Genomic DNA, 26,505 nt, shown 5'->3' with positions numbered 1-26,505 from the left:
TTGGGGAATTTTCTTTGAAAATCTTACATATATCGTCTCTTTAATGAGTAAGAATAGTATAAAGTGTGTAATAGGTGACTGTTAAGATTAAGTGATGTGATATTGTAAAAGACTGTGACAGTAAGTAAATGTATCCAATCCAGGTTTGAATCCTGACTCCAGTACAGTTTTAGCTGTGAGTTTGGCATGGTTAACTAACTTTTTTTCAGTGAAATGATAATACTAATGTTTGATTTGAATAGTAACATTTCAATCAATTTCTGTAGAAGACTAGACTAGAGTAGGGACCATACATGCTCTAAATGTTTCACAGCCTGAAGAAAGTAGTCGCTTTTACTATTTCATTCTTATATATGACAACATTGATTTAAAGAGATTATGAAACTTGCTTCAGTTCATAGAGAGTAAGTGCTGGCCTTTGAACCCAGGCCTTCACGCATGACGCTGTACTAACTCTCAGGTAACTAAACTACTGTAACTAAATAACTCAGGTACTAACTCTCAGGTAACTAAACTACTGTGAGTCTAGTTAGCACATCAGGAAAGTGCTTTCTGACAAACACTGCTCAGTAAAATTTCAACAATCAGCATGAAGTTATGCCTGCCATTTGGATGCCCAACTTGTGAAATAAGTTATTAAAGCATGAATTATGGTTGTGAATGTCAGTGTTTCTTAGGAATTGTTCAAGTCCATTTACTGGATTTACCTTCAAACTGAAATAATTCAGAAACTATTGGCTTGTGTTTTCTTTGATACTTATTATAAAGGGATATGTTCCTTTGGGAAGATAATCTACAGTGTCCGTCGAGACCCTTAACAAAGTGTGTGGCCTACATCCAACCTCTGCATAAGGCTTAAGAGCTCTTCAAAAAGAGTAAGCACTTCCTGACAGTTCAAGAGAAAGGGGGGGTAAATGATGAATTTAGTTTTCACTTAATCTAGTTTTCAATTAAATTTTCACTTAAAGTGGATAATAAGTTTTGGTTGGAGTTTGGAATGTGTAGTATTCAGGGCCCAAAAATTTTAACAGTTAAGTATTGATATGGAAGTATTTTATATTTGAAAAACTATCCAAATGGTAGATATAAATATTCGTCATTTTTTGCAGTTATAAAATGCTTTTTGTTACATTTTACCCACAACTTTTTGAAAAATTTTATTTTTTTAAAAAAATATTTCTTATTCTTATTTGAAAGACAGATTTAAAGAGAAGAGACACAAAGGGAAAGGTCTTCCAGCCACTAACTAGTTCACTCCCCAAATGGCCCAAAGGCGAGAATGGAGCAAGACTGAAGCCAGGAGTTCAGAGTTTCTTCCACATCTCCCATGTGGACAAAGGGGCCCAAGGACTTGAAGCATCCCCTGCTGCTTTCCCAGGCCATAGACAGGGAGCTGGATTAAAGTGAAAATCTGTGACACATGTACCCCTGTGGGAAGCCTGCACTGGTAGGTGGAGGGCTAGCTTGCTGAGCCACCAGGTCGGCCTTGTGTCTTTATTTTTGTTTAATTATTTTTTTTTAGTGCCCTCATGTGTCTGTGCCTAATGTTTTTCATGGCTTATCTCCCAGGAATAGGAAGAGGATGATCATTCTCATAGATAAAGGGGAAACAGCTGAGAGACTGTGATATAGCACCCAAACTTTTTTTTTAAGATTTATTTTTATTTGAAAGGCAGATTTTACAGAGAGTTGTAGAGAGAGAGGGGCACAGCGGGAGGGAGAGAGTGATCTGCCAGTCACTGATTCATTACCCTGATGGTCAAAATGGCCAGAGTTAAGCTGATCCAAAGGCAGCAGCTTATAGCTTCCTCCGGATCTTCCATTTGAGTGCTGGAGCTAAAGGACTTGAATCATCCCCTGTTCCTTCCAAAGCCTTAAGCAGGGAGCAGGATCAGAAGTGGAGCAGCTAAGACTAGAACCAGTGCCCATTTGGGATGCTGGTACCACAGGGGGAAGCTTAGCTTAGTCCATCATGACACTGGTCCCAGCACCCAACTTATTACTATTTTTAAATTTTATTTTCTATTTTATTGCTATATCTTTTATGAGTTTAAGAGGGGGAAAGAAGAAGTGGAGGTGTATTCTGTCTGTTAGTTCACACCCCAAATGATCACAGCTGTGCCAGGCTAGAGCCAGGAAGCCAAGAGCCAGAAGCTCCGTCTGGGTCTCCCAAGGTGGTAGCTTGAATGTGCGTATTTGGGCCATCTTCTGCTTTCCCAGGCTCATTAGCAGAGAGCTAGATCAAAAGTAGAGCAAATAGGTCTGGAGCCAGCATCTCATGTAGCATAATGTGCTGTAGCATTGCAGGCATTTGGTCCTGCCCAGTAAATATACTGTGATGCTCATGGACATCGTCAGTTTCCATTATCACAGGATAGACTGCTTCCAGATCCACTCAGGTCTGACCATGCACTGTGCAGTGAATCAGCAGCCAGACTTGGAGCAAGAGGCAGTTGTTAAAGAATGAGTGTAGCTGGTTGGTTGGTACACTGAGGTTCTTGTTCATTGGGAAGCAGAAATTTAATTAGCAAAGCATTACGTTCCTGTGTCTGCCACTTAGAAAAACTACTCTACATGTTATGTATTCTTTATCCACAATGTTTGAGACCATAGCTATTTCAAATTTCAATATTTTTCTGATTTGAGAATATTTGCATAGAAACTACTAGTTGAGCACCTTTTATTTAAAATGATTGCAAGTCAAATTATTGGAGCATCATACTTGCACTAGAAAGTTTCAGATTTCAGATTTTCAAATTTGGGATACTCGACCTGTACCACTGGAAGATAAATTACTGTTTTTTTTTTTACATATTAGAAGTAATTATTTAATGCAATTGCAACCTGTGCAAGTGGATTACTGAAAAGTATTGTATATAATCTTAGATGTTGCTAAATTTTAAAGACAATGAATGTAAAAAATAATATATTGACATATGATAGAGCTTCTAAAACTTGTTGGAAAAATGAATTATAAAAGGTATTGCACATTTTCCAAGAACTTTTTAAAATTCCCTTGTATAGCAAGACGGCCTTGTAGACAAATAAAACATACTTATATCAGTGGAGATATAAGTAGAATAATATCTCAAGGCTGAATCAAAAAATTGGCTAATGAAAAAAACCAATATTTTCCATATCTTATCTGAATCACAACTCACCCTTGTCTTAGCTCGTGTAACCATGAGCTAGCCAGTTATTTAACCTCTGCTGCTAGGTCTGACCTGTAATACGGCAAACAGGGACTACTTTGTGGGGAAGCTCTACCAGTTACCTTGTGTTGTTACCATTAGCTGCCGTCGAAGTTCTGTGATCTTTGATCTAGAACCTGGCAGCTGAATGTCTTAGGTCTGGAATTCTGGAAAGACAGTAGTGTGTACACAGTATGCACAGTGCACTGCCAGTGTACCCTGGGCATCTCCGGGGCACTGACTGTCGCATGGATTATTTGAAGTTTACAGTCAAGGAAGATTTGATTCCAGAGAAGCGAACAGCATGTGTGGCAATTTAAAAAACAAATGTGTGCCGTTAAGCTCATTGTCTGACCTCATCTCAAGTCATCCTCTCAGACTCTAACTTTATGCCAAATTGTTCTATACCTCTAATTTATAGTTTGTTCATATACATATTGAAGTCTAAAGTGGAACTTGTAAGAGTAAATTTAATGGTATGCATATCTTTATAGTTCATCGGTATTCTCTTCACTTAGACTTTATAAAGATAGTTTTTAGGATTTTATAAAATGGTACGAACATAACAATTTGGTTTTTTGTTTGTTTGGTACATTTTAATCCTTCAGTTATATATTATTTAGCCACAGTTCCTTGGATCAATAGATTATCCAGCAACCTTTTCTTATTTTTTTTTCCTAAGATAAAGTGAAAAGTAAGTACCGAGTCAATCTTTTGTTTCAACAAAGGACATTGTGGTTGTCTCTGTCCTCTAGCAAGTTTTTACTAGACAGTTGGTGATTTTTTCTTTTTTTGCTACTTTGATGGCGTAAGTCATTTGTACTCAACTTTATATAATGCCAAGTACAGAACTGGTCAGAAAAGTGATCCTTGTGGTTTTTTCTGTTAAATTGATAACATCTAAACCAATGCCTGTTGTAGGCCTCCATATTAAAATAGAATAATAAATCTGATACCATTGAACATGTAATGTGAAAATGGACAACTCCCCTGAACCGTGCTTGTGTGCATGAGTGCCCTGCATGGGATGCCAAGCAGATAACCTGCTTTCAGTCTAAACCTTGATGCTACCCAGGTGTCTCCTCTCTAGGTTATTGTGGTAAGCAGCCAAGATGCAGAGTTATCTCTAACTATGAAGTACGGTTAAATGACATTATATATATTATTTTACAATATATATTAGTTATGTATTACATATAATTATTGTTTATATTATAATGAATTATAGATAATATGTGTTACATATAATAACATATTGTGCTATATGGCGTATATATAAGCCACTTTGTACAGTACCTTAATACATCATTGCTGAGTAAATATTTCCCTTAAATGACATTGTTGGTGTTTTTCGAATGTACTGTGGCAAACAACTTCTGAGTACCCACCATCTGCCAGAACCCTCTAGAAGCTTCAGATGTTTCAGCGAGCAAACAAGGATGAGTGTTCCTACCCTGTAGAGGTTCACTTCTCACATGACATTGGAAGATGTGTTAGGCATATTCAGCTTCATTTAGGAGATAATTTAGGGCTTGAAAGCAGCGTCAGAGTTTGCCTAATTCGGTAAGTATGGAGGCAGCACTTTACTATCTGATGAAAATGTATCTCGTGTCCTGTCATCTCAGAGTTAAAATTTCCATTCATTTTAATTCAGAAGTTTCGTATTCTGAATAAAGACTTCATAATTCCCTTTGGAATAAGATTTTTTAAGCAATTGGGAATACTAAAATTAGCATTTCAGAACTACAATAACTTCTAAAATGAATACCAATGTCATTAAAAGCTTGCGCATTGGAAGTTAAGAAGTTATAGGGGAAGATTATTGCCTGTAAGCACTGACACCTTGACCTGATGGCTGTGAAAGAAATCCATATGGGATTTCCGGCTTCTGTGGTAAGGTTACTGTCCACGTGGAATGAACCTTGCAAATTTACTAAGGCCTTGAGTGGGAAGGTGAGCTTGGAAAATACAGGTGGCTTCCCTAAAGTCATTAGCAGTCGAAAGTGAAAGAGTTTAGAGAAGACCTGGCCATGGAACAAAAACAAAAACCAGAGATCCAATCCTGCTTGCCTGGAAGACTGAGGAAGGAGTAGCTGGCAGGTCAGAGTCAGTGGCCGGAAGAAGCTGGATGGGGCAGGCTGCCAGCTGTTCTCTGGAAGCTCCAGAGCAGATTGTAAACCTGCCAGCTGTTCACGCTGACGCAGTGATACTCCCTGACCTCTGAAGAGTTGCAAGACAAGTAATCTGTGCTGAGTTGTTCCGTTGTTGGTCTTTTTTTAGAGCAAACTAGGACTAAATTCAGGAACTAGCAGTGGACCAGAGGTGTGATTTTTTTTTTTAGGTATAAACCATATCTTCTGCCCTCTGTTGTTCTTTTTCATAAAGCCATTCATTCTGTTAAAAATTATTAATATGAAATAATAAATATGGTAGTTAAGAGAAAAAGTAAGAGGACCAATGTTAAGCCACATATTTGAGTTCTTCCCTGAGTCTTTAAAAGAAAATACATATATGTTAACGGATAGAGTTCAAAAAATAGACATCACACATAAAAAGGAGACATGGAAACACTTAATAAATGCTAAATGAAAATGTGTTACTGTATCAGATGAGTAAGTATTTCAGTGAGCTTATTAGATTATCCACACTGGGGGAAATATAAAGAGAACTTGGAGAATATGATAATAAAAATGATCCAAGTGACGCATAAAAAAGGAAAGGGAACATTGAACCTGAGATTTGTTAGAAAATTTAAAATAATCTGTTTGTAGTTAGAGTCCAGAATGAGAACTGAGAACATGCTACATAAGCCACACTTAGATAAGATGCATATTTTCAAAAATAATGAAAAACATCCTCACACATAGCACGAAACTTGGAGAATCCCCAGTAATGTCCATGTAGGGAGAAACACAAGGAAAAACGTAATCAAATGGACAAATGGGAGAGATACAAATCAAGAAACAATGAAGGCCGGCTGCAGAGGAAAAAGAGAAAACATTTGCTAAAAGTCAATATTCCCAAGTGAAATTGAGTAGTTCTAGATAGAAAACCCACCTATGTTAAAGGAACAAAAAAGCTGAAAAAGTAAAGATAGAACATATAAGAGGCCTGTAAAATAGTATTTCCATTCTCATATTTAACTGTTTAAATCAAAATGATAGTGTGGAATATATAGCAAATCTCACACACACCAGTGGGTCCTTGGCTCAAGCTTGGCCCAGCTCTTGTCCTGGCAAGCACAGTGCCCATACCCAAGCCGCCCACACCCCTTCTGGTTCTTTCTGTTGGGTGTTAGAGCCCATCCACAGCTCCCACATGGTGATATAGTCCTTAAATTCCTTTAATTCTTCCCGTCATTTTTCACTGTCTCTGAAGAATTTTATAATCAGTGTTTTTGTGTTCCCTGTCTGGGAGATCTCAGTATCTTCCTGCTGCAGCTCAGGTTGATACGACCTTTGACCTTCTGTTTGTTTTCCAGGGAAGTTCTGTTTTCCTCATTTCTGTTGCATCCAGTTTTTCTGTTACCCTGCCCTGTGGCCTTTCAGATCTGTGGGCCTTCAGCCTCTGGTGTTTTCTTTTTTTTTTTTTTTTTTAAGATTTATTTTTATTATTTTTTATTGGAAAGGCAGATATACAGAGAGGAGAGACAGAGAGGAAGATCCTTCCGTCCGATGATTCACTCCCCAAGTGAGCGCAATGGCTGATGCTATGCCGATCCGAAGCCAGGAGCCTCTTCTGGGTCTCCCATGCGGGTGCAGGGTCCCAAGGCTTTGGGCTGTCCTGGACTGCTTTCCTGGGCCACAGGCAGGGAGCTGGAAAGGAAGCGGGGCTGCTGGGATAGAACCAGCGCCCATATGGGATCCCAGGTATGCAAGGCAAGGACCTTAACCACTTGCGCCACCGCGCCGGGCCCAGCCTCTGGTGTTTTCTGAGGTGTCTGGGTCAGGGAAGCAGTGGAGGCCCTGGGACAGCCGCGGTGCACCTACCTCGGGAGAGTTCCTCCCTGACTTGCACTGTCCATAGCCTCTCACAGCTGCCACAGCAGACCAGGCGATCCCACCACCAGGTACTTGCAGCTGTAGCCGTGGGGGCGGGTCTGCACCTCCCTGTGCTATGCAGTGTCGAGGTCTCAGTGCTGGCCAGCTGCAGCTGACACTGAACTCTGAGCAGCTGAGGGATGCCAACTGTGCACCCACTTGAGGGGAGTTCCTTTCTGACTCAGCTCTGCAGCCTCTCAGCCACCATGGCAGGTCAGGTGAATGCCAACAGCGAGTGTGTGCAGCACGTCCATACCCTCCGGTGTCACTCTGTGTCTGGATCCTAGTGCTTGCTGACATGAGTGCGTCTGGGACTTCCGGGACCCACACAGCTGCTCCCAATCCAGACTGTGCCCCGCAAAGATCCTGCTTCTCCCTCTGGGGTCGTCCCGGTATCTCTCCAGGGGCTTTAGGGCACAGACCCCTTGGATATGGGTAGACTCCGTTCTTGCTTTGCGTGTTCTTCTCTTAGATGGTTCCCTCCCCAGAGGTGTGGCAGGATGATTGATTGGGTGCCCATGGGACTCTGCTCAGCTTTGCCTTCCTTCACCAGTGTTTTGTCCTTTTGCTTTTTTGCCTCCCACTGTCCCCAGGGGCTTTTCCTGCTAGGATCTTCCTGTTCCTGTTCACTCTGTACGGTTCAGAACTCACCAGGCTCTTGTTTGTGTGGCTCTCAACTTCCCTCTGGTGAATTCCAGGGAGTTTTAGTCACCTCGCCTGAAGATTCTCTCCCAGCTCTCTGTTCCACTGTTTCTGTCCCAAAGCTCTCTGCTCTCAGGTACACCCACCTTCCCTGTTGGCCATCCTGTCGGCTACACCAGGCTTCCCCAATTGTCTATCTTTCCATCTCTCTCCATCTGCAACTAGTTAGCCATTTTCTTTTTTAGTAGGAAGAAATGGGATGTGAGAGCTGTTAGGAGAAAATAGGGTTAGAGTACTCCATGCTAGAAAAACTCAGTACTCTCCCGGATCAGATTAAGCTGTGAGTGAATAATCAGTTTAATCAAAGTGGAGATTGATTTTTCTCCCATATGATAATATAAAGTATCTCCTAGCTAGTGTGAGAACAGTCTTCAGTAAACAACCAAGCTTTGTAAGCTGCCTTTTTTGCCCATCCTTCACCCTGACTTCTGTCCTCGGGCGACCGTCGCAGTGACTGAGGTGGTAGACCCTCCAGGTTGATGTATGCAGGAAGATGGAAAGATGGAAAGCTGCGCCTGCCGAGTGACTGAGAGTCTGTTTGGAAACTCCTAGGTGCTTTGTGCTCCATGAGTGTGGCATCTCTGCCTGTGTGCTGACCCACAAGAGCAGCTAAGGGAACGGCCACAGTATCACTGGCTTCCCATCCCAACTCCTCTGTGGAATGTCCAGGCAAAGAACATGAATTTGCACATTTCTGAACTAGTTCAGTGTACTGTTCACCTGTGGTACACCTGCGTAACCAGGAGGAAAATATTGCCGGCATCCCTGATGGATGTCTGGCCTTTTTAAACTTGGTTAAGAAATATCCTAATTCCAGTTATCTCATTCCCATGTTTCGAAAATACAATAATTGGTAGTTGAATTAGGTGATAATAAAGCAGGGAGTGTGGTAGCTGGAGGACATGAGGTGAGCAGTTTCTCTCTGCTTAGCTGCTTTCCTTGATGCCAGACAAGGTGGTTTTTCCTCATCTTTGCTTGTGGTAGTTCAAACTTTCTTTCTTTCTTTTTTTTTTTTTTTTTTTACTATGTCCTCAGAACTTCAGATGCCCTACGTCTGAGTTGCAATAGACTCTGATTTTTCAACATCATAAGTATTCTTTTCCATAGTTGCACTTGTCTGATTTCCACATTATATTTGGTGTGTTGTATCTCAAAGATACTCACTTTGAGATACTCTTGTTTACTGATGCTTCCCAAGGCCTGGGGCATAAGAATACATAATAGTTCGCCTGTAAGTAGCTGATAAGTAGATGTTGAAAAAGGTACCATTTGAAATTCCTAAATTCCTATTTTGATTCACAAAGATCAAAGAGTTATGTCTTCTTAATTGGCAGGATGGTGTTATTTTTTAACCTAAATTTACAAAATATAATAATTGACTTCTAAATTTGTCTTTAAAGCAAAATATAATCTATTTAGCGTACCTAGAGTAACAGGTTGCTAATGATAGGCATGTAATAAATGGTGCCTACTATTGCTGTTTTATGAAAAGTTTACATGTCTTTGTGTTGCAGATAGCTCGTAATAGCTATAGTAGGGCCTCTTCTGAATTAAGCTTGCCAAGAGCTGCGAGTTTATTACATGTAATGTGTCTTTCTGAGTTGCCTTACACTGAAGGTGGTGCTTGAAATCTCTGGAGAGCAGAGTGTGCAAAAAAGTCTTGTATTTCTTGAGAGATCTACTTGAAACATCCAAACAGGACTCTGACAGGTCTTCTGGATTGTGTCAGTCTGGCAGGTTGTTCAGGCATCATTTCTGGAAAGCTTTGAAAGTAGAGAGAGAATCATTTTTCTCAGCTGATTAAGGCACTTCAGCCTAGAGGCACATATGACACCTCAAGGTTGACTTCTTCCCTTTGATTCAGCAAAGTACCAGAAAGTTCGTGCACTTTGTGGTGGAGGTAAAATGTAAAAACACTGAACTATGGCGAGGGGGAGCTCTTCTGTGGAATGCATATCTCTCGCTGATTATCTGAAAAAAGTGTGTTGACATTTAAAACCTTTTTTATTTGACAAGATGATCATTATGTCTGAAGTGAAATTTTGCAAACTCAATTAAAACTGTAAGGTTAAGAGCAATAGTAACCATGCCAGCTTTATGGCATAATGTATTATTACACTGCCACTCATATTCCATATGAGTACTGGCTTGTATCCCACTGCTCTGCTTCTGGTCCATCTCCTCGCTGCTGCATTTGGGAAAGCAGCAGTTGGACACCTGCCACCCTTGTGGGGAACCAGGATGAGTTCCTGAGTGTTAGCTGAGCCCGGGCCAGCTGTAACCGTTGTGGCCATTTGGAAAGGGAACCAGGATGAGTTCCTGAGTGTTACCTGAGCCTGGGCCAGCTGTAACCGTTGTGGTCATTTGGGAAGGGAACCAGAGGATGGTTGAGCTCTCTTTCTGTTTTTCCTTCTCTCTCTGTAACATTCATCTTAAATAGATCTTAATCAAAAATTGATGTCATTTGCTTTTTGTACTAAGTGGCAGATCAGTGAAATAATTTTGTGTGTATGAACTCTTTGGTTTTTGCTTATTAATGATGATCCTGCCATGTAAGGCTTGATCTCATCCCAGTTTCCTTAGGACCTGTTCTACTTGTCACTGGACAACTCTTTCCAATAGTTTTGGTGACTCTCTGAGAACCCAATATATCCTCCCATCCAAGTGCTAACCATGCCCGACCCTGCTTAGCTTCCAAGATCAGAGGAGATTGGGTGTGTTCAGGGTGGTATGGCCGTTGATAACCCAGTATATCCTAAACTGAATTCATCACCTGTTCTCCCCCAAAAGGTGAGATGAGAAGTTCTAAATATTTCAGTGGCTCTAAGAAAAAATTAAATTGTTTAATGAGAAAGGATGAAATTTGATTAAAAAATATCTTTTTTTCCTGCAGTTGGTGTCTGGCAGAACAGGACACAGTACAAACAGTCTGGACAGTACAGTTGGCACTGTGCCTTGTCTGGGCAGTGCAGTTGGCATGCCTTGTCTGGGCAGTGCAGTTGGCACCATCCCTTGTCTGGGCAGTGCAGTTGGCACTGTGCCTTGTTTGGGCAGTGCAGTTGGCACCGTGCCTTGTCTGCTGCTGGGCACGCTAAACTACACCAGTGCTTCACTGTGTCCATCTAAGTTTGTGCAGAAATAAAACAAAGTGGTTTTTAGAACAGTAAGAAGACTGATAAATAGCTAGTGGTGCTTTGATTGTAGAATTTTGAGAGCTGTAAGTAATATGATTGCCATAGTAAAATTCAGATTTTAATAGAATCAATTTTACAAAATACGGTTACTGTTAAATATTGAAATATAACCAAATTCATTGCTTTTTAAATTACTAATTTATTAGTAAAGATGAAAGATGCTGTTTTTTATTTATCATTTTACATTTCTATGTTGTTCCGTAATAATGAGTGATTAATTTTTAGTTTTAATTTTCCAAAAGACTGTTCTTACGAGACTACAGAATCAGCTTCATAGTGTGATTATGAGGAAGATACAGAGGACTCCCTCATCCCTAACCTGTGTGAGATGCAGTTTATGGTAACTGTTAATGCAGAAAGTTTTATCTCTAATTACATTTAATATTCTTGCCAGATTGTATTTCTTATCTGAAAAATTGTGGTAAAATAATTTTGTAAATTTGTGTTTATTTTCCCTCCCCTAACAGCATTGGTGGATGTTTCTGACCGTCAGGTGTATAATAGCCACTGGGAGATCTATAATTTAGAAAAGCAGCCTTTCAGTGTCTTCGCTCAGGATTACTGAGCCCTTCTCGTGGAGAGGGAGAGAACCTCTGATTAAACCCTGGGCTTAAACTGTAGATTTGAAATGGCCTTTTCAATTTGAATTTATTTAAACATTCAATTATTTGCAAATGTGTGTGATTTTTAACTTCTACAAAAAAAGGCCATTTCAACCCTAAGTTTCCTTTTCTGTTTTCTTGCATTCATGGTGCACTAGTAAATAGTGCATACCAGTTAAGGAACTAAAGCTGTTCCCAGGCTGAAACTGATCCTGTGATTTGAGGAGAATCGGTATATTAGCATTACTCTGTATATGAAATCCCATTTTTTTTTTCTGAGTTTTTCTTCCTGTCTTCCCATAACTCAAAAGCAATTTTGTTTTGGTGTTGAGTGGTGGGGCACATCTGCCTGAGCCTTCAGCTGTTGCCGCCCAGGTCTCCAGTGACAGGAAGCTAGAATTGAAAACTGGAGTTGGGAATTGAACCCAGGCAATCTGATTGGGAACATGAGCATCTTAGCTGGAATTGTAACCATGTAGTTAAATGCCTGCAGCAGGACAGTGGCTTTGAAGCACATTGTCATGTAAGGAACTCTGTCTCTGCACCTGGTGAATTAGAGTGGATCTCCTGCACCCCTGCTCAGGTACAGAGAAGGCTCTCCATGTCCAAAACAAACAAGCAAAAGCATTCTGTAGGTAAATGTTGGCAAAGCCTGCCTGCAGTCTCCTAAATGTGTTGTAGGGTGAGTATTTTTGCAGTTTTAAGATTTTATAATCTCTGGTATACTCTAGTGAGTGCACAAAGCTTTTTAGTGTAGTGTATATGGCTTATATCTTAATGTTTCACATGTACAAATAAACCTTTTAAATGCTTATTAATTTAAAATAATAAGTTGTTGCTTGTTAACCTGATCTGCTTTTATGAAAAAAAATCACTATTTCTAAAAGAAATGCTAATATTTTTAGCATATGGGTGTTGCTAGCTTCTTCAGCAGTCTAACGTGATGTGTATATGGGTGTTGCTAGCTTCTTCAGCAGTCTAGCGTGATGTGTTGTTTCGGTTGCAGTAGTTAAAAGTGGAAAGTAATCCTTTCAAACCATTGTAGCCAGCCCCCTTTGGGTACCAGATACAGCTGCTAGTTTTTAAGTTTGTTGCAGTGTGGGCAGTAAAATATCAGTAGCGTTTTATGCTCTGTTATGTTGAAATAGCTTTGTCTGTCTTGATACTCCATGCACTTCATGACATCATGCTTTTATTCACCTGAAAAATACTGGCTAGCCAGCTCATGCACGTCTTTTCCATGCTGTGACTCTTCATTATATGATATCAAAAAGAATCATCAACGTGATCACTGAGCTCAGCCAAGAAGGTTTTTTTTGTTGTTTTTTTGGCTGAGATATGTTACATACCCAAATCTGAATAGCCATTATTTGTGACTTTCGTTCTTTCAAGTGAAAAATGATCCATGAAAAGAATATCGAGGAAGACCCACAAGGTGAAGAAGGACCAAGCACTTTTGGTGAGGTCACCGTTATTTGTGTTTGTATGCAGGGTTGTTGCAAGGACAGCAGTTCAACTCACACAGAATAGAAGAAGATTCTCTACAAAGTAGTTGAGAGTTAATGAAATTGTTTTACTACTTCACAAGACTATTCTTTACCCAAGTAACTTGGTTTTTAACTGGTATAGCTTGGTGCTAACACTAATTGTTCATAGAGAAACACCAGATATTAACACAGCACTTGTGGTGTAAATGTTAGCACAGTGAAAATGACAAGTAACATCCTAATATTTCTTAGTGTGGAAATATTTTTACTTTGGTAAACCTTTGGGAATTCATAGGCCACACTTCTAGGCCAATTTGAATGTGAATATTTTGAAATCCAACAGCAACCGCAAAATTAAGAATCCTAAGTATTGTAAAACTTGTGCATCTTTGTAAACAGATGAGTTGCTGTCACATGGTCAGCTCCTTGAGAGCAAAAATGTCAACCCCTGCCTATCCTTCACACGTGTTAGGTCGGTCACCACGCACAACCAAATTGGCCCTATTTAGTTTGGAACTCCCAAGAAGGACGTAAGATTAATATTCTTGTGTTCAGTTCATTTCGTGAAGGGTGGGAAATAGGAATGAAACAAGGTTACTGGGCCACATTTCCTGATGGGCTGACAACAGCTCCAGGAGCAAGTCCTGTTCTCCAAAGTCAAGGAAAGGCTGAAACAGCCGCAGTCAGATAGCACAGCCTTGGTTACAGCTCTTCTGTCCAGTGTAGGCAGGCTGGTTCTCACAGTTTCTGCTCAGGATCTGCCTGAGGAAGTATCAAATTTATGAAAGGAATGTTGGTAAATTAGACTTTTATCCAAAGTAGATTAGAATGACTACTCAGGTCAGTGCTGGGCTGGGCTGGAGCCAGGAGGGAGGGGCGTCATCCTGGTCTGCCCCTCAGCTGTCAGGAACCTATGTACTTGAGTCATTTTTTTCACAGCTTTCCTACAGATATTTGCAGCGAGCTGGATTGGAACTACAGCAGCAAGGACTTAAACTGTGCTCCTGTAGCTTGATCCATTGTACCACCCTGTCGGGCCCTGGCTATAAAGTTCTTGATGGTCAGTGCACTGATTCAAACTCCCAAATCGAATGGAAACTCTAGGGCAGTGAGTAGCAATTACCTGGGTTGAGCCCTGTAATTTTTCCTATCAAATAAGCATTTCATAAATGCCAGCTACAATATTAATTTTTGTCACAAGGATTACAGTTCACATTTTAAAGAACTAGGATAATATTCAGAGAAATCAGTTGTTTAGTATCAATACAAATAGTACAAACTGAAGAATTTGGCCTCTGAAAGGACTCACTGTTTTTCTTCTCCCTGCGAAAAAGTTATAAGCAAGATTTAATGTTAAACGATGCGTGAACAAACGTTTCAGTGTTCATATTTATATTGGTGTTTCATTTATCTTTTTATTTTTGGAATGCTACCAAATGTTAGGGTTAAGCATTACAGAGGAATATGAATGTGATGTGATTCTTTCATTTTCTGATGCTTTTTTTTCTTACATGTAAAATTAAGTAATGTCTTTTTCAAATAGGAATTTTGATAACTTAAGATTGTCTCAATGTATTGAGGATTAAAGAGAACCTTAAAAGAGAAAGAAAGATGAAATCATGAGGGTGGGCTAAGAACGTGTATCTGTTGCAGACTGTCCCTCCTTAAATTCTGTGAGGCAAAGAACAAGTTTGAAAAGATGTCCTGATAAAGAAGTAAATGGAACCAGAACTTATGAAAACAAAAATGCCAGATCCCCATGCAGGAAGAGACTGTTAGGGCAGCTTATGGCAGATAGAGCCCCGGGTCAGCTGAGAAGCTTCGGGTGTTCCCTGACTTAGCGATGCTCAGCAGTGGAGAGCAGTCCTGCAGTCAAGCTGCCACAACACAGGGCCAACCTCAGGGAATGTAATCCTTGGGAGCCAGGAGTCCCCAAATACAGTGTCTGTTCTCTTTTTTTTTTTTTTTTTCCATTACTGTCATAAGAAAGCTATTGTAAACAAGGTGTGACATTCATAGGCAACTCAGTTCTTGGAAAGAAGAATTAACACACATCTCTAATATACAAAGCATGTAGTAAGCTTCAAACTCACAGAACTGAGAAACTGACATACTGAGTGACCAGAATTCATCAAATAGAAGATGAAGTAATTAAATATTCAAGTGAATAAGAAGACCAGATATCCATAAAGACCAAACCAGTTGAATTACTGAAGAATTAGTAGATGGCTAAGTAGGCTGTGATGAAGAGCTAAGTGACAGGAAAGCTGGAGATAGGGAAGATGCAGCCCCCAGCTTGCCAAGTAACTGCACTGAGATCTCCAGAAAGGGAATGCAGTGCGAGCTGAGAGAGGGAAGGGGGCAGGCCTTGTGCTGCTGCAGTGAGCTACCCTGCTGTCCACTGCCCTTCTAGATGCTTGCTAATTTGTCTGGGAAAGCAGTGGATGATGACACAAGTGCCTGGGTGCTTCCACCCATATAAAAGACCTTGAGTATGATTCCAGGCTCCTGACTCCTGCTCGGCCCACCTCCAGCCAAGAGATGTTAAGAGGTTGAAGAACTGCCCCATATGTCTCTGCCTTGCAAATAATAAAAACTTTTAAAGGGGCCAGGAGAGGAAAGAATGTTTTTTTTTTTAAAGAAGAAATCAAGAAGACATGGGTTGTAATTCACATTGAAAGAGATGCTGTACTTTCTGCCATTGTCTATACCTTCGACATATTTTGTATGTACTAAGCTAATTAGTAATTCCTCTTCTGAAATCCATACAATAGTCAAACCACATTATTGTTCTTGCCGCTTGAAGCCCCTCAGTACTCCCCTTCATGGCAGCCGACACTGTGAGTGTCTTCCTTATGCCTCCTTCCAACCACCAACAAAGTTGGGGTCTCATTCTGTAGAACTGGATTTATCTATACTTGCTTCCTAGGGGCAAAGCTCATGTTCAGCACATATCTTGTAAATCATAAATGCTCAGAATACTTGCTGAATGTATGACTACAGCCTGAACTTAGTCTTCATTTTATTTAAGTCTGCTCAGCATTTATTTTAGTTCTTACCTTTTAGAAGTGGAGTGAAGTTTTAGAAGACAGAGGTTTGTGCTAGTTGGCAATGAATGTGAGAGTGCACAGCGGGAGTCAGAGTCGGGCAGGGGATGAAGACAGATGGGCATGTCGAGGCATGAAGAGTGACCTTGGAGGGCCAGTGCCGTGGCTCAACTGGATAATCCTGTCTGCAAGCACTGGCATCCCATATGGGTGCCTGTTTGTATCCAGGCTGCTCCATCCATTCCCTGCTTATCAAATGGAAAAATAGCATGGCTCAAGTCCTTGGGCCCCTGCACCCCCAAGGCAGACCTGGAAGAAACGATTGGCTCCTGGCTTCAGTTTAGCTCAGCTCTCGCCATTGAGGCCAGTTGGGGAGTGAACCAGCAGGTGAAATACCTTTTGGTCTGTGTCTCCTGTGTCTCTATATATCTGCCTTTGCTAAATAAATACATAAATAAATAAAGGGGCCCTTGGTGATCTGAGGCCAGGGAACAAGTCTCAGTGCCGTTGGGAGAGGCCCACTCTGCAGCTGTCTCAGGAATCCAGGCATCTTCAGAACAATGTAGTTCTTGCTTACTTTTAATATTTTAACTTTATCTATAAATGAAGAGATTTTCATGTTTTCTCCCTATTTTTAGTTTATCCTTGGGAAATAGGACATGTCTTCAGTTAATAGACATTTGAGGTGTGCAAAATGAAATGCTGCAAAAGCAATTGAGATGGAAGTGACAGGTGTGGGAAAGGGGCTCAGCTGCTCACAGCGCCTCGGCTTGATGACAGTCTTGCAATAAATAATCAGGAACTGGGGGGAAATGATAGCGAATGTCAGTTTAAAGTTTTCACTTGTCAAAACTGAGATTGTCTTGTCGCCACACCATTGCCGAACCAAATTATGTAGCTCTTATCTTTCTGCTCGTTGGAAAACATGCTTTTCCTCCGTTTCTCTCTTTTTTGTATCCTTAACTGCATTAGAGTGCTTCACAGACAAATTCCCAGTCTATACTGATGTTCATTTAATCAAGGAGGATTGTTTTGGTCAGAAAGCAGTTGTTAGGGTCTTCTGCATATTAGTCCTGTGCTTGTCCTTTCTGGTTTCAAATTAAGCAGTTGAGAACAATCTCAAAGGAATTTTATCCACACAACAGAGTTGAAATTGCAAGAACCTGAAGATGTTGTTTGAAGAATCATTATGTTGATGACATGTGACCTTTGAAAGAAGACTGAGGTTCATTTAATGTAGTAGAGTTCTTAGGAAACATTAGTCAATTGAACAAGATGAGATATTTCGACTCCTTTCAGGCTGGACTCCATGAATGAGCCATTGAATGTGTTAGAGCCAGAAGGGAATCCAGTCAGCTTACCGAGCAGCCCTTGGTCGGGCGAAGGGAATGGGCGGAGCCAGCCAGAGAATCGATTCTGTGGACACTGCACTGCACGCAGAGGCCCTTGTAGAAGACGGCACAGCCATCAATACTAATGCTTTCTTAATCAGATTTGAGTCTGATTTTCCTTCTCAAGACAAGGAAACCATTGTACTTTAGTGACATTCTCATCCTTAAAGCTACAGAGTTTAAGTATTAAACCTTAGTGTCTATTTCTAGGATTTTTTTAATCTTATTTTTATGTTCTGTTTACCATTTTTTGAATTTGTATATTATGACTTGAGAGAAAATAGACCAGTACGAGAAGTGGGGAAGGGCAGGGATGGGTGAGAGGCCCACAAGAGACCTCGGGCAGTTGCAGGTTCACTGTACTTATGGGGCCCTGAGTTTCACTGAACCCTGCCTGCTGTGTCTCAGCAGGAGATGGTGTGTGGGTGCTCCTCCGGAACAAATCAGAGATATTCTGGAAGAGCAGCAGTACATAGGAGATGAAGTGACAGGTGGCCTTCTATGTACAGCAAAACACACCTTTGGCATACTCACTCAGAACGCAGCAATAGTAGCATCCTGAGGTGTGAATGTAGGTGCCACCACGTCCAGGCTGTATAACCCCAGGCAGGTGATGCAAAAGTGTGACAGTGCTTTTGAACTAAGTAAGGTCATGTGCATGAGACCCTGCTGGCATGGCAAATCCTCTAAGAATCCAGTTGTAAGTTTAAAGACCATTAAAAAAACATCATAGGTCTGTGTGCCACTGAAAACATGGCACATTGCCGTGTGGTATAATAGGTCAGCTGTAGAAGCCACTGTTTCATTCCTAGGCAGCATTTAATAGAGTCAGTGGAGCTCACACAGCACATTCTAGAGAGTTCATATCATAAGCACTGTTATAGTGTGTTTAATTATCTTGTGGGGATAGGATTAAACGGTAACAAAGTGAAGCTGTTTTCTGCAGAGAGGAAGGAAGCAGCCTGTATGAGCAGCACTCTGGCCCAGGTATCGTATCAATGCTTAGCAGCTCTAGCTGGTAGCACTAATTGCAGACATACCCCTGTTTTCCGCCTCCATCCTTTGCATATCCTGCTTTTCCTGCAGAGAAGGCCCTTGCTGCCACTGCCTCAGCCCGTCCCTCCTCATCCCTTTAACACCTTCATCTTCATGGTCTTCTAGAACATTCCCCAGGCTTGACATGCTCCAGATAGCCACTTGTGACATGCCTGACACACCAGAGCGATGGAGATGCCCCTTCTCCATACATCCATGTGCAAACAGGGTCTTTTAAGGAAGGAGGATGAGAAATAATGAAAACAGACCTAACCCTGGGCAATTGCCAGCATCCTCGTTAGAGGTGGCAGGTGAAGGACAATGGGACGTGGCCTGGAGCGGGGGAGAAAAGGCCACTTCTGATAGCAGATGTGAGGACTTGCCCCCATACATGCAATACCAAAAGGAACACGGCTCCATTGCTGCAGTTTTTCTCAGAGGAATTGCATATTGTGCTGTAGTCTTTGCAGTCGATGATTGGTCTCTGGTGTCAAGTACCGAGAAAGGAAGCAGGCAAGAACCGGGCATGGGTGTAACTAGCACTGGTGACCTTTGCAGTCACGTGTGTCCCGCTGTCCTGTTGACAGTGAGATGTCAGGCAGATGTCACAGCCTTTCTCCTCCGCAGTGTCCCTGTCCATGCACTGGGGATACTCAGGCTGCTGGGTAATTCCCAGTGTAGCCTCAGCAGCGAGCGTATGGTGGGCAACCACAACGTGGATCATATGCTTCCGGTTGTAACTTCGTAAGCTGGATCATTTTCCATTTTGATTGCAAACATCTTTCCTGACTATATGGAGTTGGAGTGGTGGGGATGTTGGTTTCCACAACAATGCAAAACAACAACTTCAGAATGATTGTTTCCCTACAAAGTAAGTAGAGTATGAAAGAGGAAAGATGGAAAGGGTGTGCACGAGTTCCTCTTCAGATACTCAGGTTGCCTATGGTTTAATCATTTAGAGTTTTTCACAGGTCTGATTCAATGTTAAAAATAAAAATGGTTGCCCCTTCAGATGTTGTATATGTGTAGCCAGTATGTATATGCTGTATGCTGTCTGCACAGTGGCAGTACTGATGGGCTCATTTCTGCCTTGACCTCTGCTGTGGCAGGATGCTGCAACATAGATGTGGCAGTGCTTTGCAGAGCTCCTTGGTCCTCTGTGAACACCGATGGTCCAGCAGCCCTGCTGCAGCACTCCGTCCCTGGGACTGGAACTATGTGGCTCTTGTGCTGCGCTTCCTGCTGGCAGTGCAACAGTGCTGTCGAAAAGTGCCCATCTCTGTCCAGTTTCGATGTAAAGTGCTCACAGTTTGTTCACATAGCATTGACTTCTCTGGTAGAAAAAGAGTTCAAGCTGAAATGAAGTCTCTGTGGTTCACTGTCCATCTGCTGGAAAGAAGGGGGGAGGCTGTTTGCCCCTCCTGCACGCCCGCAGTGCCTTGGCCAGCTGTGCTCCAGCCGCTGGCCTGCAGGTCTAGCACTGTGCACACCCTCTCAGCCTGCTTCTCTGCACAGGCTCAGTCCACCCAGAACAAGTTCTGTCTCCTATTCTCATTTGCGGTGTAGAAGCTTACCATGTATTCCTTAAATTGTCCTGTCTGAAATTTGGATATACTTTTGTATCAAAATTGGAGAAGAAGAGAGGGCCTTGATAATCCTGAAGTATAAGGCTGCTGTTTTAGGGCTCTGTCATCTTAGTGGGAATTCATTTGTTTTGAGCCCTGCTGTTTCCTAGTTGTCTGTTTAAGAATGCGTTTCAACTCACAGATCATTTTGTCCTGTGTTTCCCTTTGTTCGCTGCAGTGGTGCTGGTTACTATGATTACGGACATGGGCTCAGTGAGGAGACCTACGATTCCTACGGTGAGTGACTGGTCAGAGCAACCTAAGCTGGAAATGCAACGTGGCTGCAGGAAGACCCGACAGATCAAGGCACTCTGCCTATGAAATAGAGGCTTCCTTTCAGTTCATTTGGGTGTAGCTTGCTATTTCCAGAGGTTCCTTTGCTTTATAAATTTAGTATTTAGAGAGAACTGAGGATTTGCAGAAAATGACATGGGTTCAGATGCTGAGTTAGATTTTCTGTTGGATTGCCTGCCATGTGCTGCTGCCCACATTCATGGACAGGGTGCCAAGCTGCCGATGCATGACAGCATGGGGCTTTGTGAAGTGTCCTCACCTCTTGACAGGAAAAGGAAGTGAAGCCATTGAGACAGTGTCTCTAAAATGGTTCTACTTCTTTATTAATTTAACCATTCTCAAACCCAAATTCTCTGGACAAATTACACGGGAGTCATTCCATAAAGATTACAGAAGCACTGAGGCAGGGAAGAGATGCTGGGCCGTGTAGGGCTTCAGGTTAGACCAGCAGATCCCTCGTAACGCAGTGCAGCCATTGAAGATGCTGGAGAACCCATGTCTAAAGTCTGAATATGAGGAAAGACATTAGAATGTGAACCTTTAGTGAGTCACCGAGCCCTGGTGAGTGTGTAGAAACAACACGGGCGGATCAGGAGACCAGTTGATGCTTGCGCTGGCATCGTCTAAACGCACGGAAAGCTGCTCTGTGTGTGGCTCGTGAAGTACATTGTTGTGTCACCTGCCTGAAGCCATGATGCCCGCATCTTGATTTTTTTTTTCTTTTCATTTTTTCCTTCTTTTGGTTATCTGTAACAACACTTAAGAGAAACTCAATAGTTTGCTGAATGCTGTCTACTAAAATTGATGCAAGTTAACTGGAAGGAGTGATGTTGATTGCATGTTTGTATCAAAGAAAGAGGTCATTTTAAGCATTTTTCCTTCACAGCTTTTTAAATTGGTCTCTGTGGACACATGGTTTTTAAATTGCTCTGTGTTGCAGCATGGATGTTAACTCTTTGCTGTCAGAGAGCTGTGGGCACCTCACTGGAAGTCCGGCAGGGGAGCAGCAGATCTAGAGAGGTCTGCTGATGTTGTGTAGTGTGGGTTTAGAAACGCCGAGGGCAATTGGGAGTGTAACTGAGACGTGACTTCTCACACAGTACACATTTTACAAGGGCCTGAGAGGAGGGGGCAGCATCTCTCTTTCCCAATCCTCACATTCCTCATATTGTTCTTAATCCTTTTATCCTCACAAAGTTTTATCTAGATTTTTTATGTTTTTGCTTTTAGGAGTAATCTGGGTGATCTTGTCTCCCTTCTTGTAATGTTTCCCAAAAGGCAGTGCAGTTGATTGAGTGGACTTCTGAGCTTGTTAGGATAACCGAAAGAAAGTTCTTGCAAAGTTGATTACTATTTAAGGAGCAAAAATCACTTTTCCTCTGTTGATAGGATTGTTTAGTGAGGCCGTCACTTTCCATTGTGTTTGTAATGTTCTTGATAATTCCTTGTTGTCTCCCCTCCCGCCCAGTACATCAGGGATACATATATATAATTAAGTATAACATTTGCCATTGGTTCATTATTGTTAGAGTCTAACATATGAAGCCGACGGGATCCATGGCAGTCATGTAATCATGATTCCTCTTGCTGGTTTCAGGGCAAGACGAGTGGACTAACTCAAGGCACAAGGCACCTTCGGCGAGGACGACGAAGGGCGTCTACAGAGACCAGCCCTACGGCAGATACTGATTGTAGTGTCTGATGTTGTGAAATAGCCAGTCTCCACCAGTCCTGTATACTGTTCAAAGTAATTTTTTCTATGAACAATCCCTTTTTAAATAAAATGCTTAAAAATCTGAATGGATGGAATTTAAAACTACTTTGTTGAAATACCAACCTGGGCAGAAAAAAAAAAGACATGTAAAAATTTGTTATTTCCACTCTGTATATGAAAAAATAGGTCATCAAAAGGCAAAAAAAATAACTTTGATTAATTAGTGTTAAACAAAAAATAGGTTTACTAAATATGTTAATCCATTCTTTTAATATAAGCCTCACCTTTTATTTTAAGGGTTTCCATAGAATTTAGTTATTTTATCTTTCAGCAATATGCTAGTTTTTTTTCTCTTGCCAACATGCGTAGAAAGGGAAACCAATTACAAGTGCAAATAATGTTGTATTCTTTTGTAACTCAAGTCTTGAAATGTTCTGTAGTGTTGAGCAAAGTTCTTTCTTGCTTGATACTAAATAAACTTTTGAAAGAAATTTCGTGTGTGTGAGCTAACAATTTCGTGTTTTTTTCTTATTTAAAAAGGCTTTCATAAATAGTTGTAAACAGGGAAAGAATTCATTTAACAACGCTTGTCATAACAGGGTCACACTAAACATTGTACAACTTACTTTAAAAATGGTATAAAAATAAATGTGCCATTATATATTTACCGTAGATTTAAATGCTGTATAAAGAGTCCAGATGTTATCAAGCTGCTTGAGTGGCACATTAAAACGACGCAAAACCAAATCTTGTTTAAAAACTGGTTTTAAAATAACTACTGGATTTTCTGAAAAAGATGTGATCAGTTTTCATCTTGTTGAGCATTTTTTCACTAGTGCAACTTTGGATTTTTTATGAGAATTTTGGTACCTTAATGAACACCTCGCTCCATGCTGGAAGCAATGAGCACAAAGCTTTTAAAGGCATTCTGACTTGACTAATTGAGGTCGCACTCGCCAAGGCTGAGGATGTGTAACCCTTAAACGGTCTTCATTTCCAAAGGTAAATAAATCAAATAAGATTTTAATCTCAATTAATTTCTCTTAATATAACTAATAAAGACAGGGAGATTACAACCTAGCAAATGTCATTATCCATTTTAGAAAAGTTTTAAGATCACCTAAATTCTCATTTTAAAAAGTTTAATTTGTTTTAGTAGTCTAAAAAGCCTTAGTTTAGTCAGTTTAATTGGGGCCAATTATTCCCTATTAAACAAATGTAAAACCTCATAACTAGTTATTTGTAATACATTATTTGGTTAGTATTTGAGGACACTTCTTAAAACTGACAAATATTTAATAAAGTTTTTTTCATCATTTTACTTACGTTTTAAGTGTAGATGATATAAAATGTTTAATTTTTCTTCTTGAAATGTTTCCTTCTGTTTTGAGTAAAATGATCTTTTCTTTTGTTAGGAGACAGCAGCCGTCTGGGGATGGCAGAGGAAGTGGTGGTGCACCTGCAGAAGACGCAGGTGAGTCCCCACGTGCCCGGGCTGCCGGCAGCGGGAAGGGGGAGCATGTTCTGGGAGTGGCTCAAGTCACGTGCCAAGTCTCCGAGGCTGGTTCCCGGGTGCCAGTCCTAGCAGTTTGGGCAGATTAACTCCTTGGGTCAAGGTTTGTATCTTCCCCAGTATTTAAATATGTGAACTGCCTTCTTAAGTAAAAATAGTTAGCATGAAATAGTCTTCTAAATTATTGATAATAAGAAGTAGTTTCCCAAACTTAATATTTTCGTATGGACATACCCACACATCCACACACACACTGCCAAAATTACACAGCTGTGCACAGTTTTCAGTGTTAATTATCTCAGTCTGGCGGAGGAGATCTTGATTCTGTGGAGGAGGTCTTGATTCTGTGAGGCAAACTGTCACTGTTATAAAATAAATACATAATGTATTTTGTAAAAATTTTTAATCACATTTCTAAAAATCTAGGGATCTGTGAAAAAAAGATATCATTAATCTCAGTTTTGGGGTATTTTTGCCTTGTTCTGCCCCAGCAAAGCCATAGTTTTGTCCAGTGAACTAGGGAACACTGGTGCCAGACACACAGCACAAGGAGGTGGAGTAAATGGGCAGACCCCGGCGGGGGGTGCAGGCCGGGAAGGTCAGCTGGAAGCTGATCTCTGTCTTCTGTGTCGCTGCGTTTGCCTTTCTCCTCGGTTGCAAGACTTTAGATACTCTAAGGCAAATCTGTGCGTTGTTATGATACGAAACCCCAACCCTTAGCAGAGTATGTGGTACGTAGGTTCAGTGAGAGCTGGTGAGGAAGAGCAGTGCAAGAATGAAGCTGGAATTGTAAGCACTAGCAGGGAGCGCTCCTTGGTGGTAGCTGGTTTCTGACAGTTGCAACGGAGGCATGAGCTTCTGTAACAATTAGCTATTTCAGCAGGAAATGTAAATCTGGGAAACAGAGTATGGTCTGTTATTTCATAGGCAGTCTCTGTGCTTGATTCAAACTCTGAAGCTTCCATGAAAGAATGCCCTGCCTCAAGATACCATAGGGAACTGTTAAGGTGGTTTATGCTTAAGCCTACACACACCTGCCAGCACTGTTTTCATGTATGTGATATTACACTGTTTCCTCTTTGGTTCAGTTTAGAGTCTAAGAGTTTACTTTCTATTATTTGTAATGTACACCCACATTTTGATTAGCTGAGTAATATTTGCCTGAATGAGCCATAACATAAACAACTGTGTTTCTAATGTTTTTCCTTATTAAATACAGTATAAGAAAAAGGGTTTAGATTCCGTTTTTGCACATATATGCATACATATATGTATGCAATAAATTTCTAAAGTAGATTTTCGAGGTTATTGCAACTTACTTCTCAGACAAGTCGTGTTGTATCTTAATATGCTTTGGGGAAAGAAGCAGAATCTGTAGCTGTATGGACGTATTCTGCTGTGTAACAGTTAAGACCTGTAGCCACACACATTTGAGTGTTATCCACTCCAAAGTGGCACCCGAATGTTCTCCTTTGTGGGGCACGGTGTAGACCTGTGCTTGGCTGGGTGCTGTGGGAACTTGCACGGAACTACAGGGCATGTGGTTCTTGCACAGACACCATAGGACTTATCTCAGTCTTTACCAGTAAAAACTGAGTCCCACTTCTTACTCTAACTTCTACTGGTCCCTTCTCACTAGCGGCACCTGTGTACATGAGCAGGTGTGTTTCAGGGGTGACCTGTTGCAGGCCGAGTTAGTGCCCAGCACTGCAGATATCCCAGAGTAAGGCAAGACAGCCTTTATTTGGAGAGGCCCTTGCTCCCCCAAGGAAACACACAAACCCCACTAGTATTTCCTCCACAGTGTCTTTGCCCACTTTTCCTCTTCTTTGCTTATCCATATCTTGCCAATTCATGAGGTCTTCCCCACATCCTTCAGACAAGAGGGTCCCTCTCTTCTGTGCCTGAAAGTACTGGCTCAGAGCCCTGGGTTGGCACATACCTGTTCTCAACCTGCTGCTGACATGTGGTTGTCCTATGGAGTTGTGAATGAGGCGTCTGTATTTGTTAACCTTTCAAGTACTGCTCACAAGTGATTCAGAAAATATTCATTGGTTATTTAAATGTCTGTTGAGTTACTATATTTGAGGATTGGCTTGTCTAGGTATTAGGCTATAACATTGTTTGCATCTGATTGATGCTAATTTTATGCAGAGGATGGTGGTGCTAGCTCTCCCTGATGCTCTGTCCCAATGAAAGGCTGAGTGAAAGCAGAGTTGTCTTTTGGCAAGTGTGATGGACTTGATCTGTGGGTTCTGTGGGTAGATGTAGCCTGGAAGGACTCGTGAAAGCCGACATCTTACAAGCAGGCCAGGGGAAGAGAAGTGTTAGGTGTGGTAGAGTGACAAGGCGGGCACAGTGCTGAGCAAGTCGTGAAAGAGCATTTTGTGTTGGGGAAATCAGACACGAGAAGACAAATGAAGGGAGATGGATGCATCAGGTCGGAAGCAGCTGACTCCTAGGGAGCTGTGCTCTGTGCGCTGGGTTTCTCAGAGATCCCCTAGGATGAGGCACAGGCAACCAGGGGCATGAAAGGAAGCTGACCAGGCCTGCCTCTCTTCTGGGAGTGGGTTTATGTATGAGGAACTTCAATATGTATTAGAAGTTTCATGAAAAGCAAGGCATTGCCATTTCTGAAACCCGGCCCATAAAGGCCACAATGCATAGTGT

At 41.4% G+C, this 26,505-nt stretch overlaps 1 protein-coding gene across 1 annotated transcript in view; it reads left to right on the top strand.

The window, feature by feature from the left end:
• Positions 1 to 22,809, top strand: part of KHDRBS3 (KH RNA binding domain containing, signal transduction associated 3) — a 74,750-nt gene extending 51,941 nt beyond the window's left edge. Inside the window, exons 8-9 of the mRNA XM_040988508.1 lie at positions 20,493 to 20,551; positions 22,206 to 22,809. Of these exons, the coding sequence (XP_040844442.1) occupies positions 20,493 to 20,551; positions 22,206 to 22,297 (151 nt within the window). The 3' untranslated portion in view covers positions 22,298 to 22,809. The remainder of the gene's footprint in view (positions 1 to 20,492; positions 20,552 to 22,205) is intronic.
• The last annotated feature ends 3,696 nt before the right edge of the window (positions 22,810 to 26,505 follow it).

Source organism: Ochotona curzoniae, unplaced genomic scaffold, assembly GCF_017591425.1.
Source record: "Ochotona curzoniae isolate NIBS_2020 unplaced genomic scaffold, NIBS_Ocur_1.0 contig_4895, whole genome shotgun sequence".
In the NCBI taxonomy this organism is placed as follows: domain Eukaryota; kingdom Metazoa; phylum Chordata; class Mammalia; order Lagomorpha; family Ochotonidae; genus Ochotona; species Ochotona curzoniae.
The sequence above is the reverse complement of the archived record's forward strand: the minus strand, read 5'-3'. Positions and strand labels throughout refer to the sequence as shown.